The sequence below is a fragment of the Magnolia sinica genome, chromosome 10 (genome assembly GCF_029962835.1).
Source record: "Magnolia sinica isolate HGM2019 chromosome 10, MsV1, whole genome shotgun sequence".
Taxonomy (NCBI): domain Eukaryota; kingdom Viridiplantae; phylum Streptophyta; class Magnoliopsida; order Magnoliales; family Magnoliaceae; genus Magnolia; species Magnolia sinica.
Window position 1 is genome coordinate 33,235,915 of NC_080582.1, and position 18,100 is coordinate 33,254,014.

Sequence of the window (18,100 nt, forward strand, 5' to 3'; positions counted from 1 at the left end):
TACTAAAGTTTTGGATCAAAATACTATTTATGATTTCCCTTCATCCAGGTATTTTTGATCTAATCAACAGGTTGATGGAAAATAAACATTACAATAGGCATTACTAAATTTTTAATCATGGGTGTTCAATCACTACTGTTTTCCTGTGGTGTGGTCCTCATAAGATTTGGATCTGCATCGGTTTTGAAATCTTATCCCGAAATAAAGATCCAAAATGGATGGACAGCGTGGATATAACACATACATCATCGTGGGACCACAAAGCACCTCGCAGTGGTGACCTCGCTACTGGCAGTGTCAGTATCCAATCCGCGTCCCTCGCACACATATATAAGGTTGGCACGTGTTATCTTTTCCTCATCCTTCCTCAACATAAGCAGTTTGGCGGAGAAGCAGCAGCACAACGCCAGCAGTTGGGTTTGAGAGTGGAGAAATAACGATGCTAGGAGTAGTAGGAGGAGCATTTCTACATCCCTTCAACTCCTCCACAGCCCTCCTTCCTTCTCCTACTCAAATCCCCTTCTCTTCTTCCCTCTCATTCAAATTCCACAAAGAAATCCACGTTTCTCTCTCCTTCTTCCCGGTCTGTATTCCTATCTTGATTCTTCTCAGTGATTCTTCAACCTTATCTGAATTCCAATATTTTCCACCTTTATTCCTTTTTCTTTTTGCAGTGGAGGACACGTGCTGCGCTCTCCATTTCGGCTTCGAGCAAGCGTGAAACCAGCAACAATGTCGCAGCCAACGATGGCTATGGGGAGGAGAAGATGATGCTGATGATGCCTTTCGATGAGATGAGAAGGTGGTTTCAGAACAGGCCGTCTGGGTTCGGAGAAGGGAAGATGTACGACACTTCGATTGAGGAGAAGCTTATGGAAGAAATCGAGCAGAGCAGGCAAGCCCAGCTCGCCAACATCGATAAACTCAAGAACGCTGCCACTCCCTCGAAGAAGAAGTCGGAGCAGCAAGTACAGAAAGGTTAGTAGCTTTCCTCTCTTGTTGATTCGAATGAAGTTAGGGATATGGTTTTTTTCTCTAATTGTTGTATGTGCGCAATTCGGTAGTTAATACGAAGTTTTATCCATTTTCCTGAAGGATGTGGTTGGGGAAATTGGAATGTGGAAACGCACTTTCCATGAAAACGGAATTGTACTTTTATTTGTTATAGAAAAAATAAATGGAAAGAAGATAAGGAAACAAAACTAGTATTAATTGCTAGGAGAGAGCAGTATTTTCACTTTCTTGTCCTCACCACCCTTGATCCCGACCCTTTACCCTCCACTGTTCCACCTTCCTCTGGCCTTTGTCATTTTCATCGTCCAGTCACTCGGCCTACCCGCCTCAAAGATTATGTCTGTCCCACTCTACCACCTACCCCATCTCCTACTTCACCCTCTTCACAGCCTTCTATAGGTATTCCTTATCCCTTATCTACCTTCCTTTCATATAATTTTTTTTCTGCTAATCATATTTCCTTGCTTTCCTCCATTTCTTCTCATGATGAGCTGACATCTTTTTCTTAAGCCGTTGAATTTCTTCATTGGCTTGGCGCAATGGCAGTAGGAATTGCGGCATTAGAGTGGAATTGCGGCATTAGAGCATAATTGCACAAAGACCTTACAATATTTACCACCAAGAAAAAAACCTATTGGCTGTAAATGGGTATACAAAGTCAAACATCGTGCTAATAGTACAATTGAACAATTCAAAGCACGCTTGGTAGCAAAAAGATATAATCAGGTTAAAGAGTTAAGACTATCATGAGACATTTGCTCCCATTGCAAAACTTGTCACAGTATGTTGTCTCTTGGCTGTTGCTGCTATTTGCCATTAGCAAATACATCAGTTAGATATGAACAATGCTTTTCTCCATGGAGATCTACACGAAGAAGTTTATATGACAATTCCACTGGTTTTGCAAAATAGGGGGAACAACATGTTTGTCGACTGAACAAATCTCTATGGTATCAAACAAGTATCAAGAAATTGGTTTGACAAGTTTTTCTTTGCTCTCAAAGAGGCTAGATATCGTCAATCCTCGGCAGATTTATTCTCTTTTCACTCATTCCAATGACACTATCTTCACCACAATACTTGTTTACATGAATGATATAATTATCACCACTAACAATCAACTGGTATCAATGCCCTAAAGGAATTTCTATATGCTAAGTTCCACATTAAAGATCTTGGTCTCTTGAAATATTTTTTAGGCATTGAGGTGATCCGTTCTCCAACGGGGATTTTCTTAAGTCAATGCAAATACGCTCTTGACTAGTCGTCTTGAAACTTGATCTTGTGCTTTTCTTTGGGAACACAATTTTTGTTCAATTGACGACCAAGGTGATTTTCTTCAGGACCCCTCTATGTATCGATGACTTGTTGGTCGTTATATTTACTTATCATCATAAGACCGGATATTATTTATTTGGTCAACATTCTCAGTCAATTCATGCATCAGTCTCGTCAATCTCATTACAATGTTGCTATATACATATTAAGATATCTCAAGTCTTCTCCTGGAAAAGACATTTTTAATCCTCTGATTGGGCCAGTTGTCCTATGACATGGCACTCTTCCACAAGATACTTTACGATGCTTGGACAAAGTCCTATCTCTTGAAAAAGAAAAAAAATAGACCACTGTTTCATGGTCATTTGCTGAGGCCATCATTCGGAGTATCCTTGATATTATCGAAATATCCTCGACATTATTCGTGTCTCCAGCTCAGCGATACCAATAACATTGGTAGCGATACCGATAACATTGGTAGTTTCAGAAATTCTAGGTATTGGCGATATATCTTTAAATATCGCCAAATTATCGATATCGCCAATGTATCATCAATATTTTTATTATTAAGTTCCTAGTGTTGCTTGTATTGTCGATGTATCAAGATCGCCAATATTTTCAACTGTGCAAATTTCAGGTGTTACTTGTATTGCGCGTATGCTCACCTCCCCTCAAACTGGTATTAGTTAGATCTTTGTCCCTCACATCCCTATTCTTGGGTTGAGTACCAATAAATGCTTTGGATTGACTTCCAAAGCTAGGCTTAGCTCCCTGTGGAGTGACCTTGATGTTGGATTCATGAGAGTTGAATTGCCTCATGAATTGCGGTTTCAGATACTGATCAAGTTCTTGCACCACATGATATGCATGCTCTAGGGTGCTGACATTATGAGGAATGGGCTCGCGTTGAAGCTCGGGTTAGAGGCCCATCCTAAAATGAGAAAGGGTCATTAACGGATTCTACTTGATGTTACAATGCATCATGTATTCATCAAACTTGGCGATATAGTTAGCCATGTGCATTGATCCTTGACGAAATGATTGGCACTGATCCAAAAGCTTTTAATGGTAAGAGAGAGGAATGTACTTTTTCTTTAAAATCTCTTTCATCTTGGCCCACAGTGAGACCGAGTTATCTTTAGACCTCTCCATCTTCCGCTCGACATTTGTCCAAAACAATTTGACTTGGCCCACCAACTTCATCTTGGCGAATCTCACCCGATGACGATCAAACGTATTGTTCTACTCAAAATAATGGTCCATGTTCGCAAGCCAATTGAAGAAGGCTTTGGGGTCTAAACGACCATCATAGTTCAGGGCCACAATCTTCACACTCTTCATTACCCGATCATTAAGATCATGGTGGTCTAGATGCTCTCTATGGGGTGGCTGGGTACACACCCCAACCTACGACCAACATTTTGGCCACGACCTCTTCCACGTCCTCCAACTTCACTTCCCGATTGGGATTGGCCATATTCCTTGTTGTCGGGATTTGCCTAGAGGGAAGCTTTTGACTGGGTCATGCAAGTATGATTCTCATTCCTAAGGGTTGCTGGTTGGTGGCTGTAGTTCTACTTTGTGCCTCGGTGTCTGTGAAACAGATATTGATGGCATTGATAGCCTCGACAAGTTGTTCTGAAATCATTGTGAGGTGTAGACCAAAACCACGCCCAGTACGAGTGGGCATAAACTGGGGATCTAATAGGGAATCTAAGAACTAAAGACTCTAGATGCAATGTGATGAGAATGGAAAGACTACTAACCCTAGACATGACAATATGAAGACCTAACCTAGATTCAGCATGAGAGTTTTATGCTAGACCTAGGCTTTGATACCAAAATTTGATGAAAGATGGATGGCCTAGCTTAGAATGATGCAATGAGATCATCAATGGATTAACTAGAGCAATTTAAAGCACAAAATAATGCTAATCAATCACAAGCTTAAAGAATTCAAGTATTTAATTAAGCTCAGATCCAAGACTTAATCACTACTTGTCAGTTAGATCTTATAAAACATGATTGGATAGGACCTATGGAAGGTAGGAATTCCATCTAGCACAGGGGTTATTCTCAATTCAAAGGGGTTCACTTGGTTTGGGAGGGTTTGGGTAGGTTAGGGTTAGGACTTTAGGGTTTGGGAATCGGGTTTTGGAAATTAGCATTTGGAAATAGGGTTGCGAGGAATTGGGGTTTTGAGAGTTAGGGTTTTGGGGAATTACTTTTGTGAGAGTTAGGGTTTTGGGGAATTAGGTTTGTGAGAATTAGGGTTTTAGGGTTAAGGTTTTAGGAAACTAGGGTTAGGATTTGGGGATTTGGGACGGGTTAGGTTGTGGGTGTAAGGATTGACAGAAGGAAGAACGATGATGGAGATGGAGATGGTTTGTTGTTAGAGAAAGAAGAAAAGAGAACTAGAAACAAAGAAAAAGAAAGAGAGAAATACGTATTGATTTAAGAGAATGATAAAGAATGAAAACTTGGATTCACTCCATGGCATCACACCAATTCACTCCAACAATAGGAGATTTGCTTCATCTCAAAGCAAAAAGAAAGAACTTTTTCTCATATATTCAATAATGGGCTAGCGTGTGGACGTCCAAGCCTTTATACTCTCAGAAAGACTTTTTACAAAAAAACGCTCTCAGATAAAAAGTTTCATGTAAAGATGTTCAATAAAATATAATTTGTTCCTAACTCCCTAAACTCAGTAAAAATATAAGCTTAAAAAACAAACATACATATAAACAACTAAATAAACTAAACTATTTCATGGCCCATGATCAAGATGTCCAATGGCGATGATCCACCGTCGAAATGGTCCAACTAAGTAGCCCACATGCATCTTCCTAATGTGGGGCCTTCAAAGATGTATACTCATGCATGTGTGGTCTTCAACAGGCTAGGCACTTGAATTGGGCACACAAGGCCCCATTACCTAGCCATAAAGAAATGTGAATTCTCCTCTTCTGGTATACTTTGACTGGTGCTTGGATGTCCTTTTCAACTCCCCTCGACTGAGAAGAGTTCGCCTCTGGTGAAATAAAGCTGCAGTAATACTCAAGGAGATCCTGGTCTAACCTCTGAAGCTCTGCCTCTGTGATCTATGTACAGTTTGATTCTGGCCTATTCTTCCACTTGAAGAGATATTTCTGGAAACCTCTGTGTTTGGTGGAAACCACTTGCTAATAAAAAATATCTTTGATCTTTTCTCTTTTATTGGGTATGGGTAATAGAGAAGGCAAAAGCTGGGAAGAAGGATCTGGCAAAGGCTATGGTTCGTGAGACAGGTCGGGAAAGCTATTTGGGTCAATGTGAGGGGTCGAAACAAGGGCTAGAGGGTGAAGCTGCTAGGCTCTTAAATGACACATGATCTTCTACATTGAATGTAGAGCTTATACCTAGGTGGAAGTTCTATAACATAAGCATTAGAGCCCGATTTTCTCGATATCTTATAATGACTGGCATTACGTGCCTCTAATTGCCTAACGACCGCTTGATGAAACCGTTTTGGCTTTATACGAACCATCACATAGTCATCTACTTGAAATTCTTTAAACCTACGATAAGAGTCGGCAAATATCTTGTACTTTTCGTTACTCATATTAATTCATTTTCTAATCTCATTATGCAAATCATGGATATGGCGTGTGAATGCATCTGCGAACTTCTAAGGTCTATGGATACGACTGTCCACGCACATATGCCAAGTGCCATCTTTCTTATATGCGAGGAGGGCTGACATGGCACATGGACTCAAACTTCTTTGAATGAATTCTTTTCTAAGAAGCTCATCAATTTGTCTCTTCAATTCTGCATGCCTTGTGGGGTTCATTCGATAGTGAGGAAGGTTTGGTAGAGTCGACCCAGAGACAAGATCAATGGCATGCTGAATGTCCTGCATGGGTGGAAGCTCATCCGGTAGGTCCTCAAGGAAAACATCTTTAAACTCCTCCAACACTGGAATCACTTCAGGTGACAACTCTACATTAACCTTGGGTGTGACCTTTCTTGCTACGAGGGTATACACCATCGAATCAACATTAATCTCCCTTTCAAACTCTTTGGCGTTTATTATGTGAAGAGACTTAGGCTAGGAGTTCCTCACATCTTTAGGATCACCCTTCTTAATGTCTTCTTTCTTATCTGGGGTGCTTATGGGCGGAACTTAATCCTCATACATTCATACATTAATGAACACGTATTCGAGTGACCAAATAGTGTCACATCTTGATCATACAACCAATGTCTGCTCAAAATGATGTGGCCTACGTCCATAGGCAAAACATCACATCACAACGTGTCTTTGTATAAGGTAAATTGAATAGGAATAAGACATTGCTGAGTGCTGAGAAACTGGAATCAAGGATGCATCAACCCAAGAAACTCGATAGGGTTGAGGGCGAGGGACGAGTTTCAAACCCAAACGAGATATGGTGCTAGCGGAGACCACATTGGTGCAACTGCCGCTATCAATTATTACTTTGTAGTTTTTGTCATCACACGGGATATAAGTGTGGAAAATTGAATTCTGTGCAAATCATCACTCTTTGACCCGAGCTAAGGCGCATCTGACAACTGCAAATGGCATGGTCTCAATTCCTTCAACTTCTTCATCACTAGACCAATTTCGAGCTGATATTCTTCTTCTTCACAATTGCCCTATTCATTTGCATCCTCATCCAACTTGCCAATCACAAGGGCCTTGTTTCACTCATTCGTGGGGCACTAGTGTGTGAAATGGTCATATCCTTAGCAATTGTAACACTGCGTATGCTCGCCTCCCCTCAAACTAGTACTGGCTAGATCTTTGTCCCTCACATCCCTATTATTGGGTTGAGTACTAATAGGGGCTTTGGATTCTCCTAAAGCTAGGCTTAACTCCCTAGGGAGTGACATTGACGTTGAATTCATGAGAGTCGAATCGCCTCATGAATTGTAGTTTCAGATACCGCTTGAGTTCTTGCACCACTTGATAGGCACACTCTAGGGTGCTGACGTCATGGGGAATGAGGTCGTGTTGAACGTCGGGTTGGAGGCCCACCCTAAAACGAGAAAGGGTCATTAACGGGTCCTCATCAATGTTACAATGCATCATGTATTTATCAAAGTTGGCGATATAGTCAGCCACATGCATTGATCCTTGATGAAAGGTTTGCCATTGATCCAAAAGCTTCTGGTGGTAAGAGAGAGGAAGGTACTTTTCCTTTAAATTCTCTTTTATCTTGGCCCACAGTGAGACCAGGTTATTTCCAGACCTCTCCATCTTCTGATTGATATTTGTCCAAAACAACTTGGCTTGGCCCACCAACTTCATCTTGGTGAATCTCACCCGATGGCGATCAGATATATCATACCACTTAAAAAAATAGTCCATGTCTGCAAGCCAATCAAGGAAGGCTTTGGGGTCCAAATGACTATCATTGCTCGGGGCCTCAATCTTCACACTCTTCATTACCTGATCATCTGGATCATGGTCTGGATACTCTCCATGGGATGGCTGGTTACACACCCCACCATTGACAACACCTCGGCCACAACCTCTTCCACGTTCTCCAACTTTGTTTCTTCCAACTTCACTTCCCGTTTGATATTAACCATCTTCCCCATTTTCGGGATTTGCTTGGTGGGAAACTCCAACTGGGTCATGCGAGTTTGGGTGTCATTCCTGAGCTCTGCCGGTTGGTGACTGGTGGTTCTACTTTGGGCCTCGTTGGCTGCGATACGGATGTTGATGGCATTGATAGCCTCGACAAACTGTTTTGAATTCATTGTGGAGTGTAGACCAAAACCACGCCCAATACGAATGAGCATAAACCTGGGATCTAATGGGGAACCTAAGAACTAAAGACTCTAGATGCAATATGATGAGAATGGAAAGACTACTAACCCAAGACATGACAATATGAAAACCTAACTTATATGCAACATAAGAGTCTTATGCTAGACCTAGGCTTTCATACCAAAATTTGATGTAGGACGGGTGGCGTAGCCTAGAATGATGCAATGAGATCATTAACGGATCAACTAGAACAATTTAAAGCACAAAATAATGCTAATCAATCACAAGCTTAATGAATTCAAGTATTTAACTAAGCTCAGATTCAAGACTAAAAATCATTAGCCGTCAGATAGATCTTATAAAACATGATAGGATAAGACCTATTGAAGGTAGGACTTCCATCTATCATATGGGTTGTTCTCAATTCAAAGGGGTTCACTTGGTTTGTGAGTGTTTGGGTCGGTTAGGTTAGGACTTTAGGGTTTGGGAATTGGATTTTGGAAATTAAGGTTTGGAAATAGGGTTATGGAGAATTAAGGTTTTGAGAGTTGGGGTTTTGGGGAATTAGGTTTGTGAGAATTAAGATTTTGAGAATTAGGGTTTTAGGAGACTAGGGTTAGGATTTGGGACGGGTTAGGTTGCGGGTGTAAGGATTGGCAGAAGGAAGAACAAGGATGGAGATGGAGATGATTTGTTGATGGAGAAAGAAGGAAAGAGAACTAGAAAGAAAGAAAAAGAAAGAGAGAGAAATACCTATTGATTTAAGAGTGAGAAAGAAGGATAACTTGGATTCACTCCATGGCATCACACCATTTCACTCTAATCACAAGAGATTTGCTTCATTTCAAAGCAAAGAGAAAGAAGAACCTTTTTTTTTTTTTTTCTTTCATATATTCAATAATGGGTAGTGTGTGGATGTCTAAGCCTTTATAATCTCATAAAGACTTTTTACAAAAAGACAGTCTCAGATAAAAAGTTTCATGTAAAGGCGCACAATAAAATAGAATTTGTTCATAACTCCCTAGGCTCCAAAAATACAAGCTAAAAAAACATATAAACAACTAAATAAACTAAACTATTTCATGGCCCATGATCAAGATGTCCAATGACGATGATTCACCAGTCGAAATGGTCTGACTAAGTAACACACATGCATCTTTCCAGTGTGGGGCCTTTAAAGATGCATAATCATGCATGTGGGGTTTTCAATGGACTAGGCACTTGTATTGGGCACATAGGGCCCCTGTATGCATCACCTAGCTATAAAGAAACGGGAGCTCTCTTCCTCTTTTGGTATACTATGACTGGTGCTTGGATGTCCTTATCACATATGAATATTAGGAAAATACTTCATTCCTTTGCGTATTTCCTCTTTTGTCAGATTTTGTATTTATCGTATTATTCCATATTGGGGCCATCCTCATGTATAAATTCAAGACCCCACACAATCAATTTTGATACATGTTTTGGACCTAGATTCTCTCTCTCAATTTTGTATATTTGCAACGTGGTATTACTTCTATCATGCCCATGTTCTCAAGCTATTAAGTGAAAATACCTGAATTTTCTTCCTTCTTGCGTAATAAATGGGAAAGTATGTATTGTCAAATGCTTCCACTTCTACTTATTAGGGATTGTAATCTTCTATACACAGAAAGCTTTCAAGATATATAATGTTACAGGCTGTACCACTCCATCACCGTTTTGAGTGGGCTGTGGCCCAAAAGATTACTTCCCTCGGACTATCCAAACCATTTGATTTGAGGGCTCATCCAAGCAGTGGTGATGATGGCTAAAAGTGATGTAAGTAGGGACAATTGTGAGAACGATGTAATGAAGATGTGGTTTCTTAAGAGTCTGAATGATTGAATGTGGCCTATCAGTAGATCCCATTGTTATGTGGCTCTCTTAAGTGGTTACCATGGAACCACATGTACTTATTATTATTATTATTTTTTCAATCCACATTTTGGTTTATTTTAAGTACCACAATGTTTGATTCTCATGAAATTGGTCCTAGTTGATGTTAGGCAACCACAAATCATGGAGTGGAAGCGTCTTGTGTGTGGTTACAACAATGATTTGGAAATCTGACTATGAAGCAGTCAAATGGTGGAGCTATCTGGTGATCCGCAATCCAACTGCCTAGAGCAAGAAAGTTAATGTCCAACCCTTGATAAACGGACAGGATCAATAGTAAGCAAGCCACACCTTTTTAGTCCCTCTCTCTCTCTCTCACACACACACACACACACACACACACATCTCTTCCATTTTAGGGTTCAATCAAGTCCACATGGATCTCTTTTGAAGATTATTGATGGTAAGAATTTCCCCCTTTCCTGCGAGGCACCCGAATGTAGCCGCTTTTGGAGGGGCGCCATACTGCCCAACATTTGCCTTGTGCTCTCAAGCGCCATCCTTTTCAAACTTTTAAAGAAATTTGTAAAAGGATCGAACTGAGAAGCATTCTGATTTATCATTTAGCCACACCATCCTATCCTCTTCTTCTTTAACCGGCATGTGGGACAATAAAGGAGCCTCACAAATTCTTCGATTGCCTCATCTAGCATATTCCTTCGGCATGGCAGGCCCACACCACCTTGGACCCGACAAAAGAATAACACTTGGAAACAATATTATCCTTTTCCAAAGGTAGATGCACAACTCTAGGGAACGCTATTTGTAGGGAGGTTTCCTTGAACCACACATCTTCCCAGAAGCAAGTTCTCTTCCCATTTCATATAGAGAGGCCGATCCCTTCACTGAACTTGGTCTTAAGCCTAGATATCCCCTTCCAGTTCCACGATACTTTAGAAAGAGAGGAATCTTTAGCACCGCAACTGCCACTTTAGCTCTCATACTTTCCCTTCTATAACTCCTCACCAAAAGGAAATCTCCTTTGTTCCGAACCACTGTAACCACTTCCCTAAAAGAGGCAAGTTCATTTGCTTCAATTCCTTTATGCCTGCCCATCGCCTCCCTATATGGACTACAAACCTCTGCCCAAGTCATAAGATGAAATCTTCTCCTATTGTTTGATCCCTACCATAAAAAGCCGCAACTTAATTTTCCTAGACTTCAGGCATCTGAATAAGGACATAAAATATAATAGAAGGTTTGACAGTAGTGTTTTTATAAGAGTGATCTGGCCTTCTAGAGAGAGGTATTGACTTTTCCTTGTGGATATATATTTTTAAGGATGACAATTTATTAGCATAGTGGCAAAGTTTAAAGAATATGAAGAAAAAGGCAAAAACAAAAACACCCAGGCAGAGTGCCACAAAAATCGGCCCACCTCTACAAGCCTCAACTAAAGAGGCCTACACCCATTCAGAAACCATAGATTTGGCTTAAACACCCCTTTGGGACAAGTGTCCCAAAAGCATTTAGAGTTTCTTACCTTCCATCTAGATAATTTTCTTTTGAATATCTTCACTACAACATTCCATAGGTGTGTTGTCGGTTTCCTGATACAATGAGAGAGAGCCCCAAGTAGGCCGCTGAGAAAGCTCTCGTGCGGCAACCAAAGATTCCTGCCATCCGCTCAACTTACTACTTGGGCATATGCACCCCTGGCATCTCAATCTTAGTGATGTTGACCTTAGACCTAAAGCGTTTCAAAGCAGATCACCATTGTGGGTTTATCTACCGTACGGTCCGTACCATTGTTTGCATCACCAATCATAACAGTGTCGTTGGCGAACTGGATGTTCTCCTTATCTACTTTGACCTTTGATAATTCCCGCCGCTTGACATTTTGTGAGCATTCTTCTTTAAGCTTTTGTCACTATGATGAATAGGAAGGGTGACAGAGGGTTGCCTTTCCTAATTCCCCTCGATGGTTAAAAAAAAACACCTTTAGGGGATCCGTTAACCAGAATTGAGAACCTCGTCGGCTAGATGCACTCCCTCATCTAACCTTGCAACTTCCGCTCACATCCCATACAGCCCAATAAATACTCTAGAAAATTCCAATTGACGTGATCGTATGTATTTTCTATATCCAGCTTACAAACCACACGCTTTGGTCCTGCCATGAGCCACGAGTTGGTGCATTCATGAGCTATTAAAACGTTGTTTATGATCTATTATCCCTCGATAAAAGCTCCTTGGATCTTCGAAATGACATTGACAAGCACCGTTCTGAATTTGGTTGCCAAGATCTTTATGAGAATCTTATACAGCCCTCCTATTCTACATATCGACCTAAAATCCTTTAAGCACTCCGCCCTTGACACCTTTGTGATGATGGCTATAAAGGACACACCCAACTTCATTGACAAACGGCTCCTCTCGAATAACTCCGCCATATAGTCCATTAAATCGCCTTTAATCACATCCTAGAAAACTTGGAAAAAGCCAATGGGAATCCATTTGGACTCGGGGCCTTGTCCCTTTCCAATGGCTCTACAAAAAAATTGATTTCTAACTCCAAGAAGGGCTTCTCTAAAGAAAGAGCCTATTCCTCCAAGAAGCAACTAAAAGCCTAGTCATCAAGATAGGGTCTCGTCCACCCATTCGTTCGTGAGAAGGGATTTGTAGAAATTAACGACCTTAATGCACACCTCTCCACCACTACACTTCCAATCTTGTTACGTCTTGTCATTGCACTAGTAATGTTGTGGAAGAACTAAGTATTTTTCTCCCCTTCCTTTAACCAGATAGCCCTCGAATGCTACCTTCGTTTAATTTCCTCTTCCTTAAGATGGCTGGAATAATCTTTGGATAACTTCAATCTTTGAGCTTTTTCTTCTACTGAAAAGTCCGAACACTCCACCTTTAAATCAAGAGCCTGAATACCCTTCAAAAACTCATCCATCTCTCTTTTATGGCTTCCCAACACCTCCCTTTTCCAATCTAAAATTTTCCTTTTTAGAAGTTGGAGTTTCTGGTTCAACCCAACTTCAAGCCCGTGAACCCCTCCACTTCAAAAGAGCTCCACCAGTCTTTAACAAGGCTGTCAAACCCCTTGACCTCTAACTACGTGAGTTCGAATATGAATGGTTTAAGGCCCCAACTCTCCAACTTGACATTTAGAAAAATAGGGCAATGGTCTGATGAAGGTTTCAACAGAGCATGAGAAGAAACAGGCGGAAACTTCTCCATCCATGTCGACAATATAAGGAACTTATCTAATCTGGACATGATCGGATTGACTTGCCCATTGGACCACGTACATATATCCCCCTGATCATTGGCAGATTGATCAACTCATGCTTGCCTACCTAGCCAAATAATTCTTTCATGCTATGAGAAATACCCCTACCACTAGATTTCTTGAAGGAAAATTAAGTAACATTAAAATCAGCTCCCAAGCACTAACGAAAACCGAATCTTCCTCTGACAGAGTCGACCTCAATACAAAGAGCACCCCCTTCTAGTTGCTTGAGATGGGTCGTAAACTGCTGTAAAGCATCACCAGTAACTTGTTGCAGCATCTTGAAGAATCACCGAGACTGAGGAGTAGTCCCCCCCCCCCCGTAAAAAAAAAAAAGAAAAAAAGAATCCTCTCCAATCCAATATCCCAAGCCACAACTATTCCCCCATAACTTAAAACCCCGCCACATGAGTCGGGGTTGAAGGCTAACCCCGCACAATTCAAGCCATTCACATGCCACCACCCTCCCTCTCTTATGGTGCTCTGGACATGTGGTAATTCATCCATCAAGGAGAGGACGAGTAGACATCTCTACACTGCCTTTAGGACATGTGTTTGTGTCTCTTGACACCTAGGCACCTGAGGTGTCACTTAAACCTCTTGCATCCCCTCTCAAGTCAAATCCCCTAAACCCGCTTCTCGTCCGAACCTGAAAATAACTTTGCCACATGTCGTCAGCAGATTGCCTCGGCCGTCAACTGAGCTATCACCTACCTCCACCTCTTCATCTTTCTCACCGTAGAGCCACATGTCAACAACCGTGTTACATGTGAGCTAACTGTCTTGCACGACTCCTTTGGAGACCGCCATGTTTCCCTTGCATCGTTTGGTACTCTGTAGGATCATTAGCCTTCCGCACCTTCGTCGACCATTGCCGACCTTGAGCTACTGATGTAAGACAGCTAACCACTTGCTCTAAAAGCTCAAATTGATAGAGCATGGCGAATCAATCCCTTTATCTCATAGCCCAAGCCCCACTTCACATGGGTTAGACCCTCGGTCAAACCCCTCGTGGGCCCCACTTCATAGGGGTTCCACCTCACATGAGCTACCCGCCTCACATGGGTGGGGCTTGCCTCACACGGGTGGGGCTTGCCTCACACGAGCCACCCGCCTTACACGGGCTGCCCACCCCTGAGTGTGCCCTTGCTTCACACAGGCCGCCCTACGCGTGGCCAGTGTGAAAATGCCCCTGCATTAATCAACCCGGGTGAGGAGTCTCGAACACAGGACCTCTCTCTCTGATACCACTTTGATGCAGGACAACTAACTACTTGCTTTAAAAGCTTGAACCGATAGAGTGTGGCGGATCAATCCCTTTATCTCATAGCCTAGGCCCCACTTCACATGGGTTTCGCCTCACATGAGCTACCCGCCTCACACGGGTGGGGCCCACCTCACATGAGCCACCCACCTCATATGGGCCACCTAACCCGAGTGTCCCTACTTAACATAGGCTGCCCCACTTGAGCCCGGTGTGAAAATGCCCCTACATTAGTTACCCTAGGGCAGAGCTCCGCTCATAGGCGACACTACTTCTCCCTGACACCTCCTTCACCACCTCCTCCCTGACCAGGATCAGGATCAAAATCCTTTCAGGTGCCTGAATTGAAATCCTTTTAAACACCTAAGCAATTATAATTCTACTTATTATTTTTAAAATCATAGCTTGTGAAAAAAAGAAGAAGAAAAAACCACTTAAAAGTTTGCAGGATAGATAATCTAGATAGACTTGATTGTTCAATTCCTTAACTCTAGTTTCAGGCAAGGGTAAAAACAAGCTCGAGGAACCCCAAAGGACACTAAGATGACATCTGATCAGTCTGAAGTTTGAACATAATTTTCAGAAAAGATAGTAAAGAAACTTGATTCAATATGTAGATAGACGTAGTAGACAACACACCTCCACATAGGATAAAAAAGAGACTTGCAACAGCCATACACTGCCTTTACTAGTAAAAATAGTCTATTTTATCCACCCCACCACTCCATATTGCTGAGGAGTAAAGGTCTGTGCACCGTTAAACTATGCCATCATTTCTCACATGAGTCCTTGAAATCTTAGGTGTTAACTGCCTATATCTGATCTCAACACCTGTACCAAATTCCTTGGAGTTAATTTGATATTGAATACGCATGCTAATAATAATCAATTGATGGGCATTATTCAATATTGGCAAATGTTCTGAGCTTTACACAATATATCTTATCTCAGCACTTTTACCAAGTGCTCATATTCATGCAATATTTAATACACATGCCAAGAATAATCAACTGATGGGAGCTATTAAGTATTGGCAACCATTCCAGGTACACAGTTTTAAGAGTACTCAAAAGTGTCGAATGGACAATTTGGTATTAACCATCAAACATAACGACATCTAGAAAATGGTTTTCAAGAAGGAATTTTTTAACACTAGGGTAGATCTATTTTTGTAAGAACCTGATAAAACCACACCTAGCATTGCCATCTTACCCTTTTCCAATATATTCTAATATAACAATTATGCTTCATAGATGCAGATGACATTAATCCATCATACAAATATGATTTTTTTACTTTTTACTTTTTTGAAGGATATACAAAGAGGAATAATTAAATGAAGAACAACTAGGACCAAGCGACAAACATCTAGACTTGAAAAGGATCACCTACAAATATGCCCTTGTGAGAACAAACATAGATTTTTTAGCAAAACCTCTATTTCAACAATGTCTAGAAAACACTTTCCTATGTCATAGCAGCCTTGGACTTTTGGACCCAAAGGACCAACCAGCCATGATTGCTGGCAGTGAATTTAGGTGAGTGCAGTTATTTGTAGACTGAGCACATGTAGCTGTGTATAGAGTTCTGTGATTAGAAGTTTGCATTCTTTTGGCATTTTATGTCTCTATTATCCAGTTCCTTTATTTATAGAATCTATTCTTCAGCCAGTTTATTGGGTTATGCCTGTAATAGCAAGTCAAGTTAAAGGGAATATCCAGAATGTTCTAGAAGGGTTGATTGTAGCATACATAAAGATAACAGGCCCCAACCATATGGACAACTCTTGATGATTACTAAATAAACAGATTCTTTGGCTATTTCGATTTTCGAGTGTTAGTTGCTTTACCCTAGCATTTGGTGCTACTTTTCTAGCATTGTTGTTGTATTCAAGCTGGCATTATTTGCTTTATTTGGGCTCTCTTTTGGTGGATTCAATTGCAAAAACTGATATTTAGACATCGATTTCAGATCTTTTTTAAAACTTTTTTATTTTTATTTGCTTGCTCCATCAGTTTCCTTCTTTGGTTGATGGCAGTTTCTTCCTTCTCTTTGGTAGAAGGCCTTTATATCTTCAGCAATGACTTCTCAAGTGAAGTTGTTGAGTGGACAAATCTGAATATTTTTAAATGGGTGGAATAATGTGAACCTGTGGCATGTTGTGCATGCGTGGGTCATCATACATCGGCATGATTCTAATGCTTCAGTTTACCAAGAAACTGGAAAATCCAAGCAGGATATAACTGCAGTCACCATAGATCAGTGCTTGGCATTTCTTGTGATACTTAAGGGATCTTGATCGTTCATAACAATGTTTATTTGGAAAGGACCACAATTTCCAAGCTTCTAGGATGTTCAAGGATATCTGGGAATTTGATGCATGAGATACTTGGAAGAGAATTCGAGATCTAGGGATTAGTTTTTTCTGTATTGATTTGTTGCAATACTTCTGTTTTATACCCTTCCATAGCTGTAGAATCTGACTTTGCATTACCCTACTGGAGATTTGCAGCACCTGAAGTTGTTCCAAGTGGAATTCAGGTTCGTGTTGGGAACCTTCCAAAGAAAAAGAACATCCATAGGGATCTGCAGTTGGCGTTTAAGGGGTTTCCTGGCATTGTTAATATAAGCCCAGCAGTTTCTGGAAACAAAAAGACGAGGGACCCTGTTTGCAAGGGCTTTGCCTTCCTTCACTTCGAATCTGAAGAGACTGCATATAGGTAATAATATGGTTCCTTTTATTATTCTTCTGTCTACCTATAGGACAGAGCTCATGCTGGTCATTTGTATTTTGTTGCATTTATAAACTGCTCTTAAAAGATCTGAACAGAGGTTCTTTGTTAGTTTATTCTGTTGAGAAAAGAAGAAGAAGATGACTGGCTATGATTAAACTGGGACCTCAGAGAGAAGTTCTCATTAAGATAATTTTTTGGGCCACAACTTGTGCTGTGATTTTTGTTGCTTGTTTGATGGTAAACTAAACTGTAGTATAGGAGTCCTGTTTACCTTTGCGCGTGCGAGGGTGTGGGATACTGATGATTGAGGTACACTTTTGCACTTGTATGTATGCATCGTTGCATGAGAAACTCGTTATTTTCCTAGAAGTGTTGACCCCACGCTGATAGGTTTGACTCGGATTAACTATTGACTGATCTGACCATGTTAACTGTTGGCATGCCCATGAGAGATTAATTGGCGAGTTAGAGTTAGTAAATAACCATCACGACGGTTTAAACTTCAACCAGAAAGGGGCGTGAATGACTCGTGATCAAGAACAAACAGTAAGCATCTTTGTTATGGCCATTTCATTTTGGCCCCACTTATGAAAGGCCAAGCAGCTGTTTTCTTGCAATTAGCATGGCCTCACTATAGAGGGGCTTTTCAGCCAGCTTCAAAACATAAGTGCCAACACCCAGCCACCTTTGCTTATGGTAAATCTGTATCTACTGTTGTTTCCCTAGATACATCATGGTGGCACCCACGTGCTGAAGAAACGTAATGGCTGACCAGTGTGTACCTTTAACACATATAGTCCTCAGTTTGGCCCAAACTCTGAGTGCAGCAGAGGGAAGAATCTTCTTTAGACCCAGATCTCCTACTG

General features: G+C 41.1%; 1 protein-coding gene across 5 annotated transcripts in view; it reads left to right on the forward strand.

Moving 5' to 3' along the window:
* Positions 1–355: 355 nt before the first annotated feature.
* LOC131258274 (uncharacterized) overlaps positions 356–18,100 on the forward strand; it is a 38,534-nt gene continuing 20,789 nt past the window's right edge. For all 5 annotated transcript variants that reach the window (XM_058259486.1, XM_058259483.1, XM_058259484.1 and 2 more), the window contains exons 1-3: positions 356–583; positions 675–978; positions 17,012–17,219. In XM_058259486.1, coding sequence (XP_058115469.1) covers positions 440–583; positions 675–978; positions 17,012–17,219 — 656 coding nt within the window. In that variant the 5' untranslated portion in view covers positions 356–439. The remainder of the gene's footprint in view (positions 584–674; positions 979–17,011; positions 17,220–18,100) is intronic.